At 40.3% G+C, this 21,887-nt stretch overlaps 1 protein-coding gene across 1 annotated transcript in view; it reads right to left on the bottom strand.

Moving 5' to 3' along the window:
- Positions 1-21,887, bottom strand: part of Fam102b (family with sequence similarity 102, member B) — a 65,199-nt gene that overhangs the window by 40,351 nt on the left and 2,961 nt on the right. The window contains exons 2-3 of the mRNA XM_005389101.2: positions 21,641-21,798; positions 21,424-21,541 (exon numbers count right to left, since the gene is read on the bottom strand). Coding sequence (XP_005389158.1) covers positions 21,424-21,541; positions 21,641-21,798 — 276 coding nt within the window. The remainder of the gene's footprint in view (positions 1-21,423; positions 21,542-21,640; positions 21,799-21,887) is intronic.

Below are 21,887 nucleotides of genomic sequence, written 5' to 3'. Positions count from 1 at the left end.
GGAACAATGAAGTCCAACACAGGCTACTTTGTCAGTAGACAACTGTCTAGAATTGTTCTAATGAGAACTTCATTAAAAACACAGTACTACTTGGTACATAGTAGGTCCTCAAAGGCTTGCTGAATACTTGCATGTTTACAACCTGCTATAAATATTATAAAAGTCTTTGTAGCGCCATGTAAGAAAATACCATTCTGTGCTGACAAATGTTCTCACGAGAACTATCATTTTAGAAAAAAATATGCCCTATATGGAACAGGAGAGAGTATTTACAAACCATATATCTGATGAGGAGTTAATATCAAAATATATAAGAAACTCACACAAGTCAACAGCAAAAAAGCAATACACTCATTTACAGAATGGGCCAGCTGGATGTGGTGATGCATGCCTGTAATACCAGCATTTGGGAGGCTGAGGCAGGAGGATCACTGTGAGTTCAAGGCCAGCCTGAACTTAATAGTAAGTTCAAGGCCAGCCTAAGCTACACAGTGAGACCTTGTCTCAAAAAACCCAATTCAACTCAACCCAACCAAAACCTAAACCACAATGGGCCAAAGGTTCATTTTCAAATGAAGACATAAATGAAATGACCAATAGGTACAGAGGTTCCTCAGAAAATTAAAAATAGAACCATGGTATAATGCAGCAAATCCACTTTTGGGTACAGAATCCAAAAGAAAGGAAATCAATATTTTAAAGAAATACCAGCACTCCATGTTCATTTTAGCATTATTCATAATAGCACCAAAATGGAAACTGTCAAATGAATAAAGAAAATGTAACACACACAAACACATACACACACAATGGAATACTATCTACCCTTAAAGTAGAAATACTATTATTTCCAACAACACGGATAAACTAGGAAGATATTATGCTAAGTGAAATAACCCATTCACACAGAGAAAAACACTACATGATCTTACTTGTACGTGGAATTTAAAAATAACCAAACTCATCCAAGAAAATTTATTTTGCTATAACTATACAAAGTCTACACCGCATCACTTCCAGTTTCTAGAAAGAAGAATATGGATGCAGAGGACACAGTAATAGGGAAAAACTCCTAGATTAACCTAAGGCCGTGATGGTGACCCTTTGGAGCTTTCAGTGATACAAACAACCTGCTGTGGCACGTGTTCCGTGGGTTTGCCACCACTGACCTGTTAGAAAAAGACATACTGAAAATCTGACAATATACATCAGAGTCTAGGAAAAGTTAATGAAAAGAAAAATAAACAAAATATTCTAATTTCAATAAGATCAAAATCCTGCAATGACAGAGGAAATTAAAACCACCTTATGAACTACGATAGTCTGAGAAAATGAAAATATGCAATGAGTAAAAAGATCAGGGGTTGGAGGGAGGGAAGGACTAGGGAGAGTTGCAGGACAGTGAAACTTCTCTATATGTTGGATCCATGTTATTACATGTGTTAAAAACCAAAGAATGTACAAGACCAAGTGGGAACCTGGATGTAAACTATGGGTTTTGCGTGATGATGTGGCAGTGTAGGTTCATCATTCGTAATGAACGCACCACTCTGGGGAGAGACGTTAACACTACAGGATGCTGTGTACCTAGCGGGTCGGGGGTTATCTGAGAAGTTTTGTCTCTTCTGCTTAATTATGCTGTAAAGTTAAAACTGCTCGAAAAAATAAAGTCTACTTTTTAAAAAATGTGACTCCTATAGGAATTAAAATACATTCTCTACATTACTTAAAAACAGGATAACGGAGTAAGTTTTCGGAGTTGCTGTGAACTGTGGGTCTATATTCAGCCCAAGCTATGCACTGTGCATGAAGGAGAGAAGAGTGAATCTCTCAAAGATTCAAAATAAAAATGAAACAAATAAAAACCAAACCGAAGAACTATCACTCTGGTACCCTTTCTCAGTAAGACATGAAGAAATGTGCAAGAACACGAACAATTAATAAAAAGGTCTTAACAATTAAGAAAGGGTCAGAAACTAAGTAAGTTATCTGCTCTTTCAAAAATATTTTACTTTTGAGCCTGTAATCCCAGCTCTTAGGAGGCTGAGGCAGGAGGATCGCTGTGAGTTCAAGACCAGCCTGGGCTACAACGTGATCTCAAGGCCAGCCTGAACTGCATAGTGAGACTCTGTCTCAAGAAAGCAAGACCTTCTGTTCTTTATGTATATTCTATAAACATGTAGGAAAATAAGAGCTGTAAACATTTTGTACAATAACAGATCCAATCAGCCAGTTTCTGAATCAAGAAATTTATGATTCCTTATGAAATGTAGCCTGAAGGCCAAACTTCTCACCTACCTATTCACCCTCCATGATCTCCCCCAACCTCTCAGACGTGGTCCCCTACGGGTCTTCATGAGTCAATCACTCTCCACTAAACTGAACTGCCCGGCTGCTATGCATCTACACATCCGCCTTCAGGCTTCCTTTTGGATGCCCTTTCAGATGCCTTCTATCCCTTCCCCACAACCCAGCCTCATCTTCAGGTATAAAGGGCAGGGGATGAAGTTTAGATGCAAAAGACCTGGGCTTAGTTTAATGTCAACAATGAATGGATGAACAAATTGCTTTCCTCTGCGTACATTTCTTATTTCATGAAATAGATCAACAGCTATACTTGAACACTTGTTGTTGGAATCTATAAAACAGTTATAAAACCTTGCACTCCCAGGTCGCTGCAGCCTTGCTAGAAGCAAGATGTGGAAATAACCCGTGTCCATCACCAGACGAATGGATTTGAACAAAGTGCAGTACGTATCCACAATGAAATTCTGTTCAGCCTTTTAAGAAAAGTTCAGTCATTTGTGGCAACAAGAACCCAGAGGACATTATGTTAAGTGAAGTAAGTCAGTTGGCTATCAGGCTGTGTGGGGAGCGGTGAGGCGGGGAGGGCGTGGGCTCTGGTGAACGGGCACAAAGGTACAGTCAGATGGGAGGAAGGAGTTCTTGTGTTCTACTGCACAGCACAGCGAATAGATGGCTATGGCTAATGAGATGTGTACTTTGAAGTAGCTCAAAGGAGTTTTAAACGTTCTCATCACAAAGAAATGATACATGAGGGTCACAATTAGCCTGGCTTGACCATTCTACAATGTACACATTACAAGCACCATACTGCACCCTACATATATGATGAATTAAAAATAAAATCTGAAAGGGAAAATTAGATAGTATTACATAGTTGTATGTGTGTGTACTCACACTGCATAAAGCACAAAGTGCTGTGATTCAAAACTTCACTCAAAGGCTTTTCCTAGGTTCTTGAGTAAAATAATTCTCTTATTCCTATAAACTCCTGGGGTTGGGGCTGGGGATATAAGCTCAGTGGCACAGCACCTGCCTGGTAAGTGCAAGGTCCGGAGTTCAATTCCCAGTACCAAGAAAAAAAACCTCAAAACCCCAACAAAAACCCCTAAGCTCCTGGGATCTTCTACATGTATATCTAGAGTAGCTGCCTTGCAAATCAAAGATACAGAAAGCAAGGGACAGCAGAATTTAACGAAATTTTGCTATGTATTAAGTATTCCTCTTGCTGATATAAATCTACACCAGAATAAGAAAGTGTACGGGAGTTTTCTCGTACAGGGATATTAACTAGTGAATTCAAAAGAACATGTACCATCACCAAGGCAGAAACCAGTGATAGATAAGAAGATTACAGAGTGCTTACATTCTGGAGATTAAGAGTGAAAAGAACCAATGACACAGCTGTAGTGTAACAAAACAGCAGTGTGAAGGCTTTCTTCTGGCCGCTTTGGTTATCCTTACGATAATGATATTACAATGACACCAATTCCTGCAGATGAAGTAAGTGTCAAAGGCACAGCAACACAGTTGAGCTAGCTCTACTTCACAGAAAGGTCTGGGGAAGAACAACTCTGTGTGTTGGTGAAGGACAAGACTCCAGGGGGTTGTATGGGAGGACGGTACTGGGCATCCGTGCTGGGATAGGCCTCGAGAGGCAAGGGCATGCTGGGTAAGCACCTGCTAATGCAGATCACCATCAGTACCATACACGTCACGCATCACCTTGCGTTGCTTGGCCTGACTCCACTTCTCACACAGTAGGAAATTCAGAGAGCAGGGTAGGGGAATTAAGAGAAATTCTAGCAAATATATAAAACACCATCTTAATTAGTTTGAATGCCGAGGTGATATTACCCTGAAGGCAATACAGCACCATCAAAAAGTTATGGGGCAGATGCGTTTTACGTGAGTTACCTAGCAAAAATACCTCTCAAATTCATTCTGAATTATTACCAGATAGATGGTACTAATTTACTGTCTCAAATGTGAAAATGGAAAGTGCTAACAGTTATTATTGAGTTGCCAGATGCTTCAGGAAGCTTTCCATTTCATTAATATGAGAGTTTACAGTTTTCAACTATACACAATTACAAAGGACTATTATCTGTTTTACTGGTTTGATGATTAAGTTTATCTTCCCATTAACAGAAAGTATAAAGATAATTTATACTTGCTTTATTAATTTAGCCTAAACCGAAACTTTGGAGCCAATTATTTTCTTTGGCAAGTGCCATGAACGACCTTTTCTCATACTTTCTCACTGGGCTAACACAGTTTCTTCCCTGCACATACAGAATTTCCAGGCACTGCTCCTGACACATGGTTGCCAGTTCCTGCGAACAATAAAATAGATGCGACTTTGTGCAAACAGTGGAGAACTACTCTGCCACACCTACAATTTTAATGAGCAAGAAAATATCACTGAGTGGGTCTGTTGTCACGCTTTGCTAGTGATGGCTCATGTGAAAGAAAGCAAACATGCCAAGTCCACAATCAGCACTACGGGTAGTTCCTCATTTCACTGAGATACAGTAAGTCTTGGCATAAGCGATATTCTAAGCTACAATGCTCGGAAACGCATCTGATTAAGAATTTCTTCTGAAACCAGTAATCAGGTTTTAAGACAAAAAGTGAGGCAAGTTTCTTTGTAATATTTTTCCTTATATCATTCTTTTCCCCCAACCTGCAATCATATTCCAGTCTCGACCTCAAAAATAGATACACAAAATAAAACTGCAGTTTGTTACTGCTCTCTTTTCACCTACATCTACTTTTCTCCTTCTCTCCATTAGGAAACCTCCCCCCCAAGAACAGTTTTACTATGTACTTCTACTGCTCCCTCACCTGCTTCACTCCTTCAGCGGTTGGAACCTGGATTTTCCTAGGAATCTATGAACTGTCTCTCAAAGTTCACCAAAGACTCGCTGATTGTCAAGTGAAGAGAGCAGCACAATTCATAACAGCTCAACCTTGCAAGGGGGCTATGTGCCTACCAACAGATGACTGGATAAAGGAAATGTATTTATACACAATGGAGTACTACTCTGCCATAAAGAAGGACAAACTCCAGTAATTTACAGGAACATGGATGCACCTTGAGACTATAATGTGAAGTGAACCAAGTCAGACACATGAGCTTAACTATCACACGATTTTTCTTATATGAAAAACTCAAAATATAAATAAAGAGCAACATAAGAGACAGTAATAGGAAACAAGTAGACGATCTTTTACAAGTGAGAAAGGGACTAAGAGATGGAGGGAAGGAGAAGGAGATGGAAAGAGAATGAAGGTTTGTTATATACAGGTACCAACTCCTCACGAGGAACATGATCATTAGAAGTGCAAAAATGCACTATCAAAAAATAAAACCTGGAAAGAAGAGAGACAGCAGCTCTCAACTCCCCCTTGTCTCCACACTGGTGGAATGAATGCCTCTTCTACAGCTCTGCTTGGTTTGTTCTTACAATACGGTTGCATGAATCGGTCCTTTTCTACCAAGACTCTGTCCGCCGGCCCTTGTGTTTTGTTCTGTATGCTTTCTTTTGCCTCCACTGTCATATATCCTGTTTGCACCGTACATTCAGGTGTAACTGTCAACAATAAAGGGAATAAACTGCAAACCAATAGGAATATCCCAAACAAAAGACTGTTACTTAATTCGTATTCCAAGCATGAAAGGATATTATGCATGGCACTATTAAACTAACATGTACTAAAGGATGTAACAACATGGAACAGGCTTATATTACAATGCTACTAAAAAAAGCAAGATAAAAACTGTGTATGTAATTTGGTTTCAACTATATAAAAAATGAATGGGAAGACACTAGAAAAGCTGTATTTCAAAATGTTAACAGTGATTAGCATTAATGGTAGCATTTTTTCCTTTTTAAAAATTTATTCATTTTTTTTTTTTTTTTTTGAGACAAGGTTTCACTGTGTAGTCCAGGCTGGTTTTGAACTTACTTATATAGCCCCGGCTGGCCTTGAATTCACAGTGATCCTCCTGCCTCAGCCTCCCAAATGCTGGGATTACAGGCATGTGCCATCATGCTCAGCTGCCTTCTTTTTAATTTATACACTTTTCAAATTTTCTATACTGATGTTGCTATACTTTTAGAATCAGAAAAAAATGAGTTCAGGGTCATACTGCCTAAGAATAAAATCCAATTTTCTTACGATGGAATTTAAGGAAAAGCAGGCCCCCAGGGTATCTTAGAAATTTTGTTCTTCCATACGGCCCCCCAACGTTCTGTGCTCTGCCAACTTCCTGGCCACCATGTTCACAAAACTGCACACCTTCACGATTCCACCCACTTCTCATTAAGTGTGCTGAAAGCAGGACCCGGGCATAGTAGTCCATGCCTACAGTCCCAGCATTCCAAGAGGATGAGGTGGGAGGATGGCAAGTTTGAGCTCAGCGTGGGCAATTTAGCAAGACCCTCTCTCAAAATAAAATAAATATTTGAAAAAAGGATCAGGGCTGCAGTCTATGCCAAGGCCAGAGTTCTGTCCCCAGTGCTGCCATGGGAAGAAAAAGCAAGGCGGACATTTATATTCTGAAGACTTTTGTATCCTAAACCTTGCAGAGCTGCATGTCTTTTACTCAATCTGTAATAAATGCTATTGATACAAATAATAAACATAAAACTCACTTGCCAAGCAGTATGTGATAATGCTTGCTCTTGGTTAAACTGCCTCCCAAATTAAGAATTCTTAACAAAAGTTAGATATGTAAAATCTGATCCTAAACATCTGAAGTTAATAAAAATATAGCCCTTAGTAGGTGATGACAGATTAATACAAATTTGGGTACCAAACTATATAAACATCATAAAAACAGAATAAACTATGGAACGTTATTTGAGAATATAAAAATTAAAATGAAAAATAATAGAAAGAGTTTCATTTCCTGGAATAGTATCTAGCACCTAGTAGACAATAGGTATTTGTTCAATGAAAGAATAAACTTGTCCCAGGAATTGACTGACTTAATAGAATTCTTCAGAAAATACTTTTTAAAAATAGCTTTCTTGAGCTATAATTCACATATCACATATTTCACCTATTTAAAGCATTCAGTTCAGTACTTTTAAGGATACTCAGTGTATGAAATCACCAGAGTCAATTTCAGAACATTTTCATTACTTCCTAAAGAAACCTTGTGCCCATTAGCAATCACTCTCATTTCCTTCCAAGCCCTCGGCCCCAAGCCACCGACCACCAATCTACTTTCTTTTTCTTCATAAACTGAATCATACAGTATGTGGTCTCTGTGACTGGTTTCTCAGCATGATGTTTTCAAGTGTCACCTATGGTGTGTATCAGTGCTCCATTTCCTTTTACTACCAAATAGTATTTCACTCTATGGATACACCACATTTATTCATCTATCTATCAGCTGATAGCCATTAAGGCTGTTTGGACATTTTGGCTATTATGAACAATGGTGCTATGAAAATCCATGTACAAGTTGTGTGTGTGTGTGTGTGTGTAGACATCTTTTCATTCCTCTTGGGTATTCAGGAGAATTGCTCAATCATTTGGTAACTGGTTCCCCTTACTGACTAAGTCCAACTCATCTTTTTAAGTTCAAAGAAGGAATGGAGCTATTAACGCTGGTTGGGAAATTAGGGAAGACTCATTAGAAGAGCTGACATGTGAGCTAACTTAGATTAGCAGGACTTGACCAGTAAAGGGGAATGACACGTTAGACATTTTAGCTCTAATAACACTTTGACTTTCTTTATGGCTAAAGTTCCTTTTAAAGAGTGGCTCATTGATACTGAATCTTCAGAAAGCATTTTTTGGCTTGTAAAAAGTTACTTGTTATAGCAAAATAGTCACACAATATATATTTTAACCCCTGAGTATACAGGGCATTAGGCGGCACAAGTCTATTCACATTTTTTCTGCAACTCTGACCACCATCTGTTTTCAGGACATTTTCATCTTGGCAGACTTAAACTGTTCCAGTAAACAGTAACTCCAGGCCCTCTCCCCTGTTCCCTGGGAACCACCACCGTACTCCTTGACTACTTCTTTAATAAAAGAGAGAGGTCCACCGCTGGCTAAAGGGATCGTTTCTATAGACGAAAGCCTTCTTGCACATAAGCGTATTTCAGATTTACACAGTTTATTGTAAGGAAAGGTAGAAGCTGGGTGTGATGGTGCACACCTACAATCCCAGCTATTTAGGAGGCTGAGGAAGGAGGACTGCGAGTTCAAGGCCAGCCTGAGTAATTTAGAGACCCTGTCATGCATTCATTAATAAAAATTAAAATAAAATAAAGGACTAGGGATGTAGCTCAGTGCTCTCTGGGTTCTATCTCCAGCAGAGAAGTGGGGTCTGGGTAGGGGCAAAAAGATAACAGAAAACTGCGTTGCAGAAAGAAAAGAGGTGTGGACAACATAGTGAACATGGACCCTTTATCTGCAGGCTTCGCAGCCCTGCTAGAGACCTGCCTGATTCTTTTGCATCCAGAAGTTGACCCTTTGAGCCATTTCCATGTTTTAGACCCAGGAACAGATTTTGTAACTTTCCTGCTGTCGCAGAGGGCAAGGTTTCTTATAATATCACTGTGGCTCAGTGTCCTCGGTGAGGCCACCCGTGGTGAGGATTTTGCTTAGGGTCCCGGATGGACTGTTTATGTTCCCTTCCGGTACCATTACAAGCCTGGCAATGAACTTCATACATTTGGCCATGACCTTGGATTTAAGTCTTTTCTCTGCAGGGCGCTGTCCCTTAGGACCCAGGCAACCGAGAGCCTCTCAAAGTATTGCCTAGTGCAGCCTCTTTGAAAAGCAGGCTGGTAGTACCTCAGATGTTAAGTAGTTATGCTATGACAGGCAGATTCTCATAAAACTGTAGAATAGTATTAATTATTGCATAAGCTTATTAGCTACATTTTCCTAGATGTATTAGTTGGTAGAATTAACTGAATGTGCTTATCAATGCTATTGCAAAAAATTCATAGTAAAATGTTCCTAAATTATGAAGTTTAAAAGGAGAAAGTTGCCATGCGTGGTGGTGCACGCCTCCCACTCAGGAGGCTGAGGCAGGAGGACTGTTGTGAGTTCGAGGCCAGCCTGGGCTACAAAGTGAGTTCAAGGCCAGTTTGAACTTCATAGTGAGACTCTGTCTCAAAAAGAGAGAAAAAAAAAATGAGAAAGTTTTCTTTTTAACACTCATCTACTTTACTTGACTATTCTAATATATAAATAAATAGCTTGGCCTGATAAAAATTTGTGATTGGGCTGAAATATCCATTTTTAAAAACTGTGGTATAGTCCATATAACAAAAAATTTACTGTCTTAACCATTTTTAAGCTTATGGTTCAGGGGGATTAAGCACAGGCACACTGCTGTGCATTCAATCTCTAGAGCTCTTTTTATCTGGCAAACCCAAAATCTGTACCCATTAAACAACCGCCCATTCTCCACCTCCAGCACATCACTCTACCCTCCTGCCCCTCTGGACCTGACTACACTGGCTTACCTAAGTAGAATCAAACAGTACATCTGTCCTTTTGTGACTGGTCTGTTTCACTTAGCATAATGTCCTCAAAGTTCATTCATGGTGCGTATGTGTCCCTGTTTCTTTCCAAAACTGAGTAATATTATTGCAGGTACTTACCATATGGTGTTCATCCACGCATCACTGATGGGTACTTAGGTTGTAACACTTTAGTAAATATTGCTATGTCTACTGCAAATACTGATAGGAGCATGGGTGCATGAACCTGGTTAACTTCCTGCCTCTCAATTCTTCTATATACCTAGAAGTGGAATTGTGAGGCTATATTATTTTAAGACTTTTTTTTTTTTTTTTTTGCTTTTTTGACACAGGGTCTCACTATGCAATTCAGGCTGGCCTTGAACTCAAATTTGTGGCCCAGACTGGCCTCGAACTCACAGTGATCCTCCTGCCACAGCCTCCCGAGCATTAGGATTACAGGCGTGCACCACCACACCTAGCCAATATTAAGATTTTTGAGAAACTGCCGTACTATTTTCTATAGTGGCTATACCATTCTATAGTCCTCCCAACAATCCAAGGAGAGTCCAATTTTTTCATGTCCTTACTCACACTTACTCTCTTCATTAAAAAACTTTTTTGATAGCAGCCCTTCCAGTAAGTGGGAGGTAGCTCCCAGCTGTGGCTTTGATTTGCATTTTCCTATTGGTAACTGATGCTGTGCATCTTTTCTTGTGCTTCTTGCCCATGTGTATAACTTCTTTGGTGAAATTCTATTTTTAAGTCCTTGCCCATTTTTTCATAGGGTTGTTTTGTTATTGTTGAGTTGAAGGAGCTCTTTACTCCTTTATGAGATATACGATTTGTAAATATTTTCTCCCCACCCAAGTGTTGCCTTTTCACTCTTGGCCAACTTAAATATAAACAAGACTTTTGGATCCATTAGCAACTTTAGTATCTGCATCACTCTTAACGTCCCAACACATACGAAGCATTTTCAGCCTATGACCTTTCCCCACTTGGTAGTAGGCAAAAGTTACTGCAGTTTCCTTAAGGATTGCGTAACACTTTTAGGCTTAGACCCCTGGGTAGGAAATTCAAACTATTTGTCTGTTATGTAATGAGGAAGCCACATAAAATAGTGAAAAAGTCTTGGACTAGTAGACAGAAATCTTGAATTTTAGATCTCTATCATTTATTTTTGTGTGACCTTCGGTAATTCATTTTCCTTTTCTTATTTTATTTATTTATATGGTAGAATACTAATAACTGCCTTTCTTGCCTCTGAAATCCTGGGCAATATCGGCCTTTAAAAAGGGGTGGATAAAATGGTTAGGCAATGCAATTCATAATAGCCAAGCTACGCAAACAGCCTGGGTGCTTACCAACCGATGACTGGATAAAGAATACGTTTATACATACACAATGGATTATCATTCACCCATTCAGAACAAAGAAGTCATGTCATTCGCAGGAAAATCCATGAAACTGGGCATCCTCATTTCGAGTGAAATAAGCCAGATGCGGAAAGACAAACATCACGTCTTCCTAAATATGTGCAATCTAAGACGAAAACAAGAGACCTCACGAAAGTAGAACAGAGACTATTAAGGAAGAGAAAGGAAATAAGGGAAGGCGAGGGCAAGGAGGGTAATGGAAGATGAAAATGATCAGAGTGTACACTATCCATACAGATATACACCAAATAAAACCCTTTATGTGTATAACATGCACTAAGACAAAAACAAAAACAAAACAGAAAAAAGATGGGCAACACTGCCTCACCCATTCATCCTCCTACTGCTGTTCTCTTTGAACTCATTCTGCCAGAGCACCTGAAACTCGTTCTAGGGTTAAGCAAACTCTCATATTCGCAACCTCTGCTCACCGACTGACTGAAACCTGGCTATCCCACAGGGACACTGCCGCTATTGTGCCCCTGCAGGTAGGCAATGCTTACTCTCCACCCCCACCTTCCACAGCACGGCACATTCCTAAGTCCTCCTTGCCACCTGCAGGCGAAGGCAGGAAGCTTACGGCTTACAAGCTTGAGGCACAGGCTCTCTGCTTATGTCACGTTCCAGTTGCTACAGCAAAGTATCTGTTTTACAGTCTCTCTCTTCTCCCAGGTACCTGTAATCACACTGGCTCCTTGAACACCAGACAAACAACCGCACATCCTGGGCTCGGACTGCTGTGCCCTCCTTCCGTCTTCACAGCCTTTCGGTAACACCCACAGCCTGGACTTCGCTACACTGCTCCAGTGAAGTCATCTCCAGGCTTGATACCCACACTCTGAGCACAAGGCCTCCCCCTGCCCCATCTCAGTCGAGCACCACAGCATCGTTTCTTCCATACGTGCCTTTCTTTGACATCGCTGAGGCCTTTGTCCGCTGCTCATTCTACATTTGCCTGCTTCATCTTTCTGGCCTGGCTTCCTTCCTTATGAAACTTGGACTCCATAACTGATTCCTTAAATTCTTTTCTTACCCCCCCCCACCGCCCTTTTTTTTCTTTTTTGGGTGCTGGAGATCAAATCCAGGGCCTTGTGCATGCCAGAGCTAAATGCTCTGCGATTTAACCATCTCTCCAGTCCCCCTTAAATTTCTTACCCACACTCCTAATTCCCTTACTCCCTTTGGTTTTCCATCCATCTAGAAACATCTAAATCTGAATCGATCCTAGTATCCACTTTCTCCTACATCCACCTTATGAATACTGCTGGAGAGATCTGCATGAACATGCATACTGCTGACATTAAAGTTAATATTTTAAAATCTCAGGGCTTTTGGCCTTGTCCTTGGTCAGCTTCTTTTCCATTCCTCGTGGAAGCTTTTCTGATCTTCTATCATTACAACAATGCCCTTTACTCTACCTTTCTTATTGTTCCTGAGAAAGCTAAGGGTGTGTGTAAGATGAGAATTCTCCTGAACTCTAGCCTGAAGCCAGCCTACTGCTTTTCGTAAGGTACTCCTCTGCTTCAGGCTCCCTAGCTACAGAACTGGACAAGTCTAGACTCCTCCGAACGACCACTTCCTCTTCCTCTCTATGCAGCTGCAGTAATACACCACTGCTGCTGTAGGGGCCTCAACGAACCATGCTGTTTCATGCTATCATTCTGTTTCCTACTCCAGCTGCACTTAAAAAGAAAACTTGCCTAAGCAATTATCTTCTGTGACACTTTTCCTAGCTGCTCCCCACCATAAAAAAACAGGTTGAACATTTCCTCCTTTCCTTATATTATTACTGCAGTTTTTATACTGTATGGTAATTTTTCATAAAGGTATGATTTTTTTTTTGAGACAGGTCTCACTGTATAGTTCAGGCTGGCCTTCGACTGGTTATGTAGTCAGGCTGACCTCAAACTCAGTGATCGTCTTGCCTTGGCCTCCCAAGTGCTGGGATTACAGGTATGAGCCACCAGGCCCGGCTCCTAGAGGTAATAATTAGAAGGACAAAGTTGCTGTGAAATGACTGGTAGAAATAAAAATTATAAAAATGAAATGCAAGGAAATCATAGTGGGGTAGTGAGGAAATTTTTCCATGTATTCATCATATAACCCACATAATAAGGACACAGACTGCATAGCAAGGATTAGAGAGAAACAGGTGGGTTTTAAGCTATGTATATAGCACAGCATATGCAGAGGCCGCCAAAAAATGTACACACAATTCAGGAAAAGAAAAACTTGTATAAATATTTTAACACTAAATTTATGAAGACATCATGAAATTAATACAAGCTACCTTATGCTCCTCAGTCAACAACCGTACCTCCGCCATTTTGTCACTGTTGTTTTTCCGAAGCGTGTGCACAGTTTTTTGGCAGACTCTCTATTTCTCCGTCTGACTTCCACATGTATCTAATTTGGGAATTTTCTGTGTATTCGTCATTCTTCGCAACTGAACAACAGATCCTCACCCCAAATATGTGCAACTTTTTCAATAAATATTTATAGCATGCCTGCTGTGCAAGGCTTATGAGTGACGGTGATATGATGGTGAATCTTAACTTACTGGCATAAAATGACATTAACATTATATGATATGATGGGGAATCTTAACTTATTGGCATAAAATGACATTAACAGTGTTTTTACAAGATACAAATATCCAGTAATGAGGCTGAATTTTGCGGACTTAGAAAGGGAGAGGCACATTTTGTTAAAAAAAAAAAAAAAGACGTGTGAATATTATGTTTCTTACCTTTCATGTACAATTATCTTGAGGCAAGTATAAAGGGGCCAGGTCTATTAACCTCGCTCGTGATGCCGCCTATTGGAATACTTGCCCTGTGACTGACATTCAGAAAAGTCACACTATACACATTTCTCTACTTTTTTTTCTAAGACATAAAATTGAAAAAGCAGACCCCACAAACTCCGAGAAACAGTAGAGATCGGTATTCAAAGTGGCCCATGGAGCCAGCATGCATCCTCACACCGCACTTACTAGCTGACTTTCAACATCTCATTGTGTTTCTGTTTCCTCAGGTAGAAAATAAGAGTAATAACAGCAATAATAACGACAGCAATACCAGCAACAGTTACGACATAATAATAGCACTTTCTCACAGGATTATCTTAAGGATTAATGTAAAGCTGGGAAAGTACCTCAAATAAATATCAGTTATTAGTATTATAGCTGCTGTAATGATATGAATTGACGGTCCCATTTCTTGTTTTGTTGTTTTTTGTTTTTCTGAAACAGGGCCTTACTATGTAGTTCAAGCTAGCCTTAAACTCACTACATAGCCCAGGCTGACCTCAAACTCATGGCGATCCTCTTGCCCCAGCCTCCCAAGTGCTGGGATTACAGGCATGCACCCCCTCCCCAGCTGTTGATCCCATTTCTGGCCAGGGTACAAGAATTTGTTTTGTTTTGGGATATGGTCTTGCTATGTTGCACAGGCTGGTCTTAATTAAACTCATGAACTCAAATGGATCTTCCCACCTTTGGCTTCCCAAGTACCTAGGACACGTGTGTGCCACTACACCTGGCTAAAGAATTATCTTAAAATGTTTATCTATATGAATGCATAGTTAACAAATAAACCTTGTAACTGTTACAGCTGGGATGCAAAACATCCCTTAAAAGGTTCACTGTGCTGAAGGCGTGGTTGCTGGGGCTTCTGGGAAGTAACTGGATCAGGAGGCTCCAACCTCACCAATGGATTCACTATTAGTTAGGGGAAGTAGTAGAGACAGAAAATGAAGCCTTGTTGAAGAGTGGATCACGTGGGAGAAGAAAGTTGGGGACTGTAGCTACTCTCTTCGTTACAGGCTCTTTCCTCTTTCTCTGCTTCCTGGCTTCTGTGGGTGAGGAGCTTCCCGGTGCCACTCCCTTCCACCATGATGCTCTGCCTCACTTCAGCGCCAGCAACAACGGAGCCAGCAAACCACGGACTGGCACCTTTGAACAATAAGCCAAAATAAGTCTGCACTTTTTTTTTTTGCAGTGTTGAGATGAAATCCAGGACCTTGCGCATGCTAGGCAATACTCGACCACTGAGCAACAGCCCAGCCCTTTTATTTTTTAAATTTTGAGACAGGGTTCCACCAAGTCACCTGGGTTGTCCTTGAACTTGTGATCCACCTGTCTCAGGTTCCCAAGTGCTGGGATCACAGGTCTATGCCCCACACCTGGCTCAAATCTTTCCTTCTTTAAGTTGTTTTTCTCAGGTATTCAGTCACAGCGACGGAAAACTGACATATACATATGCATTTCCAACGTACAACATAACGTTTTGATGTATGCATAATGCGAAGTGGTCAAATCAAGCTAATTAATATATTTGTCTACTGACATACTTATTTTTTGCTGTCAGAACATTTATGATTTGTCTCAGCAATTAGCAAATGAACAGTACATTTACTACACACTTGATCTTAGCCAAAAGGCTGAGAAGCAATACATTTACTATAATCATTATGATGCACAATGGATCTCTGGAACATATCCAATAGAAACTTTGTTTCTTTTGACCAAACAGTTCCATACCTCTCCCACCCTTAGCAGCTGGCACCCACCATTCTACTTTCTGCTTCAATGAGTTTGCCTTTTCCATATCCCAGATATAAGTGAGACTGCAGTATTTGTCTTCCTGTTCCTGGCTTATTTCATGTACTGTAATGTTCTCCAGGGTCATTCACCTTGCTATAAATGACCGAATTTTCTTCTTTTTTTTTTTTTAAAAAAAAGACTGAACTGTGTTCTCTTGGACATACCACACTTCTAAAAATCCATTCATCTGCTCATGGGTGCTTAGCTTGTTTCTGTACCTTGACCACTGTGAATAATGCTACAAGGGAAGGCAGATGTCTCTGCCATGTATTGATTTTATTTCCTTTGGTTTTTTTGTTTTTCTCCGGTACCGGGAACTGAACTCATGACCTTGCACTTGCCAGGCAGGCGCTTTTGCCACTGAGCTAAATCCCCAGCCCGATTTTATTTCCTTTGGACTAACACCCAGAAGTAGATTGCTGTATCTAAGATATAAAGAATCCCATGCCATCAGGTCAAAAAACATTTTCTAATGTTGATATTTGCCACTTATTAGTGATTTTTCATCATTTTAGGTTGATTTTTAGATTTAAAAATCAATCTAATACAACGAAGGGTAATATATCAAAGACCTTAAAAGGTGCATACATAATTCATTCATTTATTTATTTATTTTAAAGAGAAAAAAACAATAAAATAAGGACAACAAAGACAAACACAAAACAACACAAAAACAATAACGACGATACAACATTTCAAAACAAGATGACAGGAATTAACAATGGTTGTTATATTATATATTGTTATCTTCAAGCATAGTTCAATAATTATATTTGTAAGAGTTAATCCTACATAATAATGGATGTGCACCAAATCTGGCAATGAGTAGGCTTACTATAGTTTATCTGTATTATTTAAAAAAATAAAGAATAAAGATTACTTCAAAAAGAGCATAGTGCACTAAATCATGGCAATTAATGCAACAGAACGATATGCATCTCTTTAAAACATTTTGCGATTGAAATTTTAATGATATGGAAAGTTCATTAAATGAAAAAATGTGTTAAGTACAGGATGATCTCATTCTGATTAAAAAAAAGATAGGTGAAGATTGTGGGGGCATGTATGTATGTATATATATATGTATGTACATGTGGGGATCAACAGAAGCTAAGTCATACACTAAAGTATTAGTAACAATGATCTCAGGATGGTGCATGTGTGGTCAGTTTTTGTACTTTTTGTAGCTGTATTTTTTCCATAGGAATCTATATTACTTTTGCAATAAGGAAAAATTTACTAAAAAGGAGTGTGCAGTGAATTAAAATCTAGAAAACATAGAGATGTTCTCCAGCCAGGAAAGAAAGAAAACAGAAAGAAGTCCTCTGAGCTTATTTACACAGAGAAAAATCCAATAAACAGATGTGCTCATCAGTTTCCGGGACACTCCCTGAATTCACATGTGTTTTTGCCAGGAGTTCATGTGAAACTCAAAAAATTATTTTGCTATGAGCACAAGAAAAAAAAAGATGAATAAAAGGCAAACTCAGAAATCTCAAAATATGTAGGAAATTTCCTACTATTTCTTTATTTAAGCAGACCAGAATCAAACCCATCCTAATAATCTCAATAATTCTCAAAACTGATTTAAATGCTTTACAATGGAAGACTTCTAAAAGATTTAAATACAAAATTCTATCTTTCGGAGGGTCTTCACGAATTTCTACTAGGTAATAACTTGCTTTAGTTGTGCAGACCTTCCTAATTGTACAAGGTATTTCTCAAGTGTTATAACACATGTGAGATCTAACCATTTATCCTAACTAATTTAATAATTTATTACCAACAAGCATCTTTTAATGTTCATTATTTTTCTAACCTGTTCATCAGATAAAAACTCAGGAAAACTGGATTCTTCTAAACCTAATTTTAACTAATCATCTGTGAATATGCAAAGTGGCTAAGAAAATTCTGAATGAGAAATAAGCAAGATGTATGTTTTCAACAGATCAGAATCTAGGAAATCTACACACTACCATAATTGTGTCTTCAACCACTTATCTGTCTACTTATGTGCAGTATGTTGACACAGCATAAAAGTCTTCATAGCCTCTATCACCACATGCAAAATTTCCCTCAAACAAAATAAAACCGAAAATTTTCTTGATGTCCTAACTACTGTCAGGCACTGGCGACAGCCTTATTGTTTATCAGTCCACTGACATGAGAAACCTGAGTTGAGGTTCTCATTAGCTCTGGCCTGGATTATTTTAATAGCCTCTTAATTTGTCTCTCCATCTTTATTACCACTTGAATCCAAGTGGCATCAACCTGCAGATCACCTTAAAGATCATTTTAATTACATTACGACTCAGTTCAAGAACCCTAGCTGTATTTTACCCAGAGAGAAATGGAAAGCAAACTCTTTATAAAAGCATTCAAAGCCCTTTTTCTGATCTTATCTTCTGCTTCTGTTCAGAGTGAACTCTCTGCAATCAGGCTGCTCTTGCACCAATTCTATTAATGTCTGCTCAAGCTGTCCTCCCACCTGGCTTTCTTGTCAATTGCAAAAGCCTCCTCCCAGCATGCTCCACTGAAACGCTAGTATGGTTTTCAGAAACCATTATGGCTATAAATAAACACTTATCCTTTAGAATTTCAACAACACTTACACATTGTCTGACCCACTCATTAGGCAGTAATTCACACTGCCTCCCCCTGTCAATTATACGTCTACGATCTATGTGGGGTAAGTAAAGATAATTCCCCTGTGGGTCCTTATATTTGTTGTACTTATCACAGCCCCGACAGAAAGCTAGATTTACAGCAAATGCTCAATATTTGGTGAACAACGAACCATCTGCCTGTTTAGTTTTTATACAAAGCATATAGTGTGTGTGTGTAATTTTCTATATCTTTCTAAGACTTTTTTTTCTAACAAAACAAATATTTTATACAGGTTCATGTGTGGGGACCCCTGTGTTTAGTGATCCTCAAGGGGGACTCATTCAACACGTAGTTGTAATCATGGCTCAGGTTTACACAGCAAAAGGATATAAAACAGAATCAGCACACAATTTCTCTAGCATCAGATGGTGACATGCACTGTCTACCAGGGAAACTTATCAGAGACTTGGTGCTCCAAGTTTTTATTATGGCTGGTCACTGAGGCACGGACCACAGTTCCACTCTCAGAAGGTGGTCAGCAGGAACCACACTGCAGCGCAGGCCCAGGGAGCCACACTTGTCACTTAGGTCAGGCTTCATTCACGTCGTGTGCAGAACATTTTACCACCCAGGTTTCCAGACAGAAGCCCAGGGCAAGCTGGTAAATAAATCATAGTCTTTCTAGGGAGAGCTGTCTTAAGCCTGCTTTGCTAACAATTTTACATGTAATTTATTTTCTATTTTCATGGGAGAAATGTTACAGTGTTGAGTGTTTCTGATTTAAAAGTCCCCTAAAGTGATTTTTACAGGAATTCAAATCTAACAGAGATGTGTTGCCAGTGTAGGTATTCACAAGTTAACAGTTGGGCAATTTTGAAATAATTCACTTCCTTTTGTTATTCTAGGTTTTCCTTTCTCTTCTTTTCTCTTGTAAAATGAGGTACCCTAGCTTTCTTAAAGCAATATTTTTGTATTTGTCAAGTTGAAAGAATTAAATATAACATCTAAAGCAAACAGCTATTACTGAACAAGTTTCTTGTCTCCTCTAAATATCAGCTGGGTGCCAAAGCACTGTTACGTGATTCAGGTCTTATCCTACTAGATCCTCAGAATGACCCCATATGCCGGTGAATGTTTCAATTTTACAGATTTTAGCTTTGAGAGCCTAATTACCCCATGCAATTTTACCACAGTGAGACCAGGGCTTAGACTTAGACCCATTTATTATAGCTGAGATTTGGAATGACCCCAAAGGCTTTTGTGCCGAAGGTTTGGTCTCCAGCGGAGTGCTACTGGGAGGTGATGGACCCTAGGAGGTGGGGCCTGGCTGGAAGAGAGGGTCACTAGGGTGATACGTTTATTTAAGTATGTATGTATGTATGTATGTATGTCTGTCTTTTTGAGACAGGGTCTCGCTATGCAGTTCAGGCTGGCCTTGAGCTCACTTTGTAGCCCAGGATGGTCTTGAACTCACAGCAATCCTCCTGCCTCAGCCTCCCAAGTGCTGGGATTACAGGTGTGTGCTGCCACGCCCAGGGAGACAATGTGTTATCTTACTGTAATGAATTCTTTTAAATTTAAACATTCACCATGTTTTGATAATCCCATGTAAATCTTTCCTACTTCAAGTTCAAATATTTTGTCACAGTGACAGAAAGCTGGCTAATACACCACACCCTTGCTCTTGGCTTTACGCTCACTCTCTACCCCACTTCAAAGGCACATGCTCCTTACTATGAATCATTTCCCTCAAACCTCTGGGCCCCTTTGTTTGCTTGGCTATACAAAGCACTATTCTGAACCTCATCTGCCTTGATTAAAGCCAGATTTTAGTTGTGAGAGAAAGGGATAAGTTTGACTTTTTCATTTCCTAGTCTTTGAAGAGCACAGAGCGAATTAAATCCCTTGTACCTAAAAGCCATTAGGAAGCTGCCTATTCAGAAACCCTTCAGCACACTACGTGTTTTTCCTTTATCTGCATCATCCCATTTCAGGTTAGATCTGTATCAGAACCTCGGTACGAGACAAATCAGCAGTGGAGACCTTGGGTAAGTTTGTGATGCTTCCTGTGCCTCAATTTATTTGTCCAAAAATGGGGGCCCCTATCCCATTTTAATTCTCATAGGCTTGCTATGAGAATTAAATAGAACAGTATATTTTAAAGGCCCGGTGGACACGTTTGCTGAATAAATGATTGCCTGCAGAGACTGAATAACTGATTTACAAGAAGTAGGCTAAATCAATAAGGAGAAAGGAGCAGAGTAGGCAAGAGTCCTGACCACCAGGTGTCACCACTGGGTCAGGAGCCCCGGTCTAACCGCTCCAGGTGGGGAGTATGGCCCCGCAGTAAAAACAACGTAGCCCTCAGGGTTAGGACGGTCACCTTCCCTTACAGAAGAGACAGTTACAATTGGCTTAGGCGTTGCAAGATTTTAAGAGCTGGTACAGCATTTTTTTTGCATCATCTATTGTTTTCTTCCACGTGTGTTAAAATGACTGTAATACAATTAGCTAAATATCTACAGATTTCTCATCAGTTTAATTTTTAAAATTATCCTGAGCAGACTTTTTTTAAAAAAAAATTTCAAGAATAGTGCTTCATACATCTTGTGCTTTAGCCCAGCTAGACATTTTCTGGCTTCCACAGCCTTCTGTAAGACCACAGCGGACAGTTTTCTGGCCCACTGACATTATTGATGGGCCCACCCATTGACATCACAGTTTCCTTTATTGATAGGATGACGGATAAAAAGAAAGCAGAATATTTCAGCATAAAAATGCAGTCCGTGATCAGTATGCACATGCAAAATAAGGGTCACCTATTAATCCTCTCCTTAGCCTACTGAACTCAAAAGTTCATTAAAAACAATTCTGTAAGTTTTCTACTTTCTTGACAAGAAACTCACTTTAGGGCAAATCTGTCAACCTGTGAATAGCCCTGCAATTACTCGACACACTGTCCCACCTGGCTGCATTCTGGAGCCCGCTGAGGTCTCTCCCTGGAGAGCGCCCGGGGCTCAATTCGAGACGAGGGCAGGGTGTGGGCACCTCCTCGGGTTCTGAGCCCTCCACCCAGAGACGCACTGGGTAATTCGGTTAGAGCGCCTAGCCGGGGCCGGGGCTCTCCGAGGAGGCTCAGGCTGAGCTCGTCTGCTAGAACCCTGCACTCGGCTCCAGCCGACCGGGCTCCCCCAGCCCCACGCTGGGCGCCCGGGTGCCGGCGCAGCCTGCCGGGCAGCGGAGCTGTGCCACGCACGGACGGCTCAGGGTGGGCGCTCCTGGCGCTCGAGCAGCTGGGGGCGTTCCTGTCCTTAGCAACCGCTCAGGTTCCACTTCATAGCTAGCGAATACGGAGATGTCTTGGGGAGCCCGGACGCATCCTCCCCCCCGGCACCGGACGCGCCTGGGGGACGGGGACGGCGCAGGCAC

Source organism: Chinchilla lanigera, unplaced genomic scaffold (assembly GCF_000276665.1).
Source record: "Chinchilla lanigera isolate Chin_1 unplaced genomic scaffold, ChiLan1.0 scaffold00034, whole genome shotgun sequence".
NCBI lineage: Eukaryota > Metazoa > Chordata > Mammalia > Rodentia > Chinchillidae > Chinchilla > Chinchilla lanigera.
Note: the sequence above shows the minus strand (reverse complement) of the source record. Positions and strands in the feature narration are given on the sequence as shown.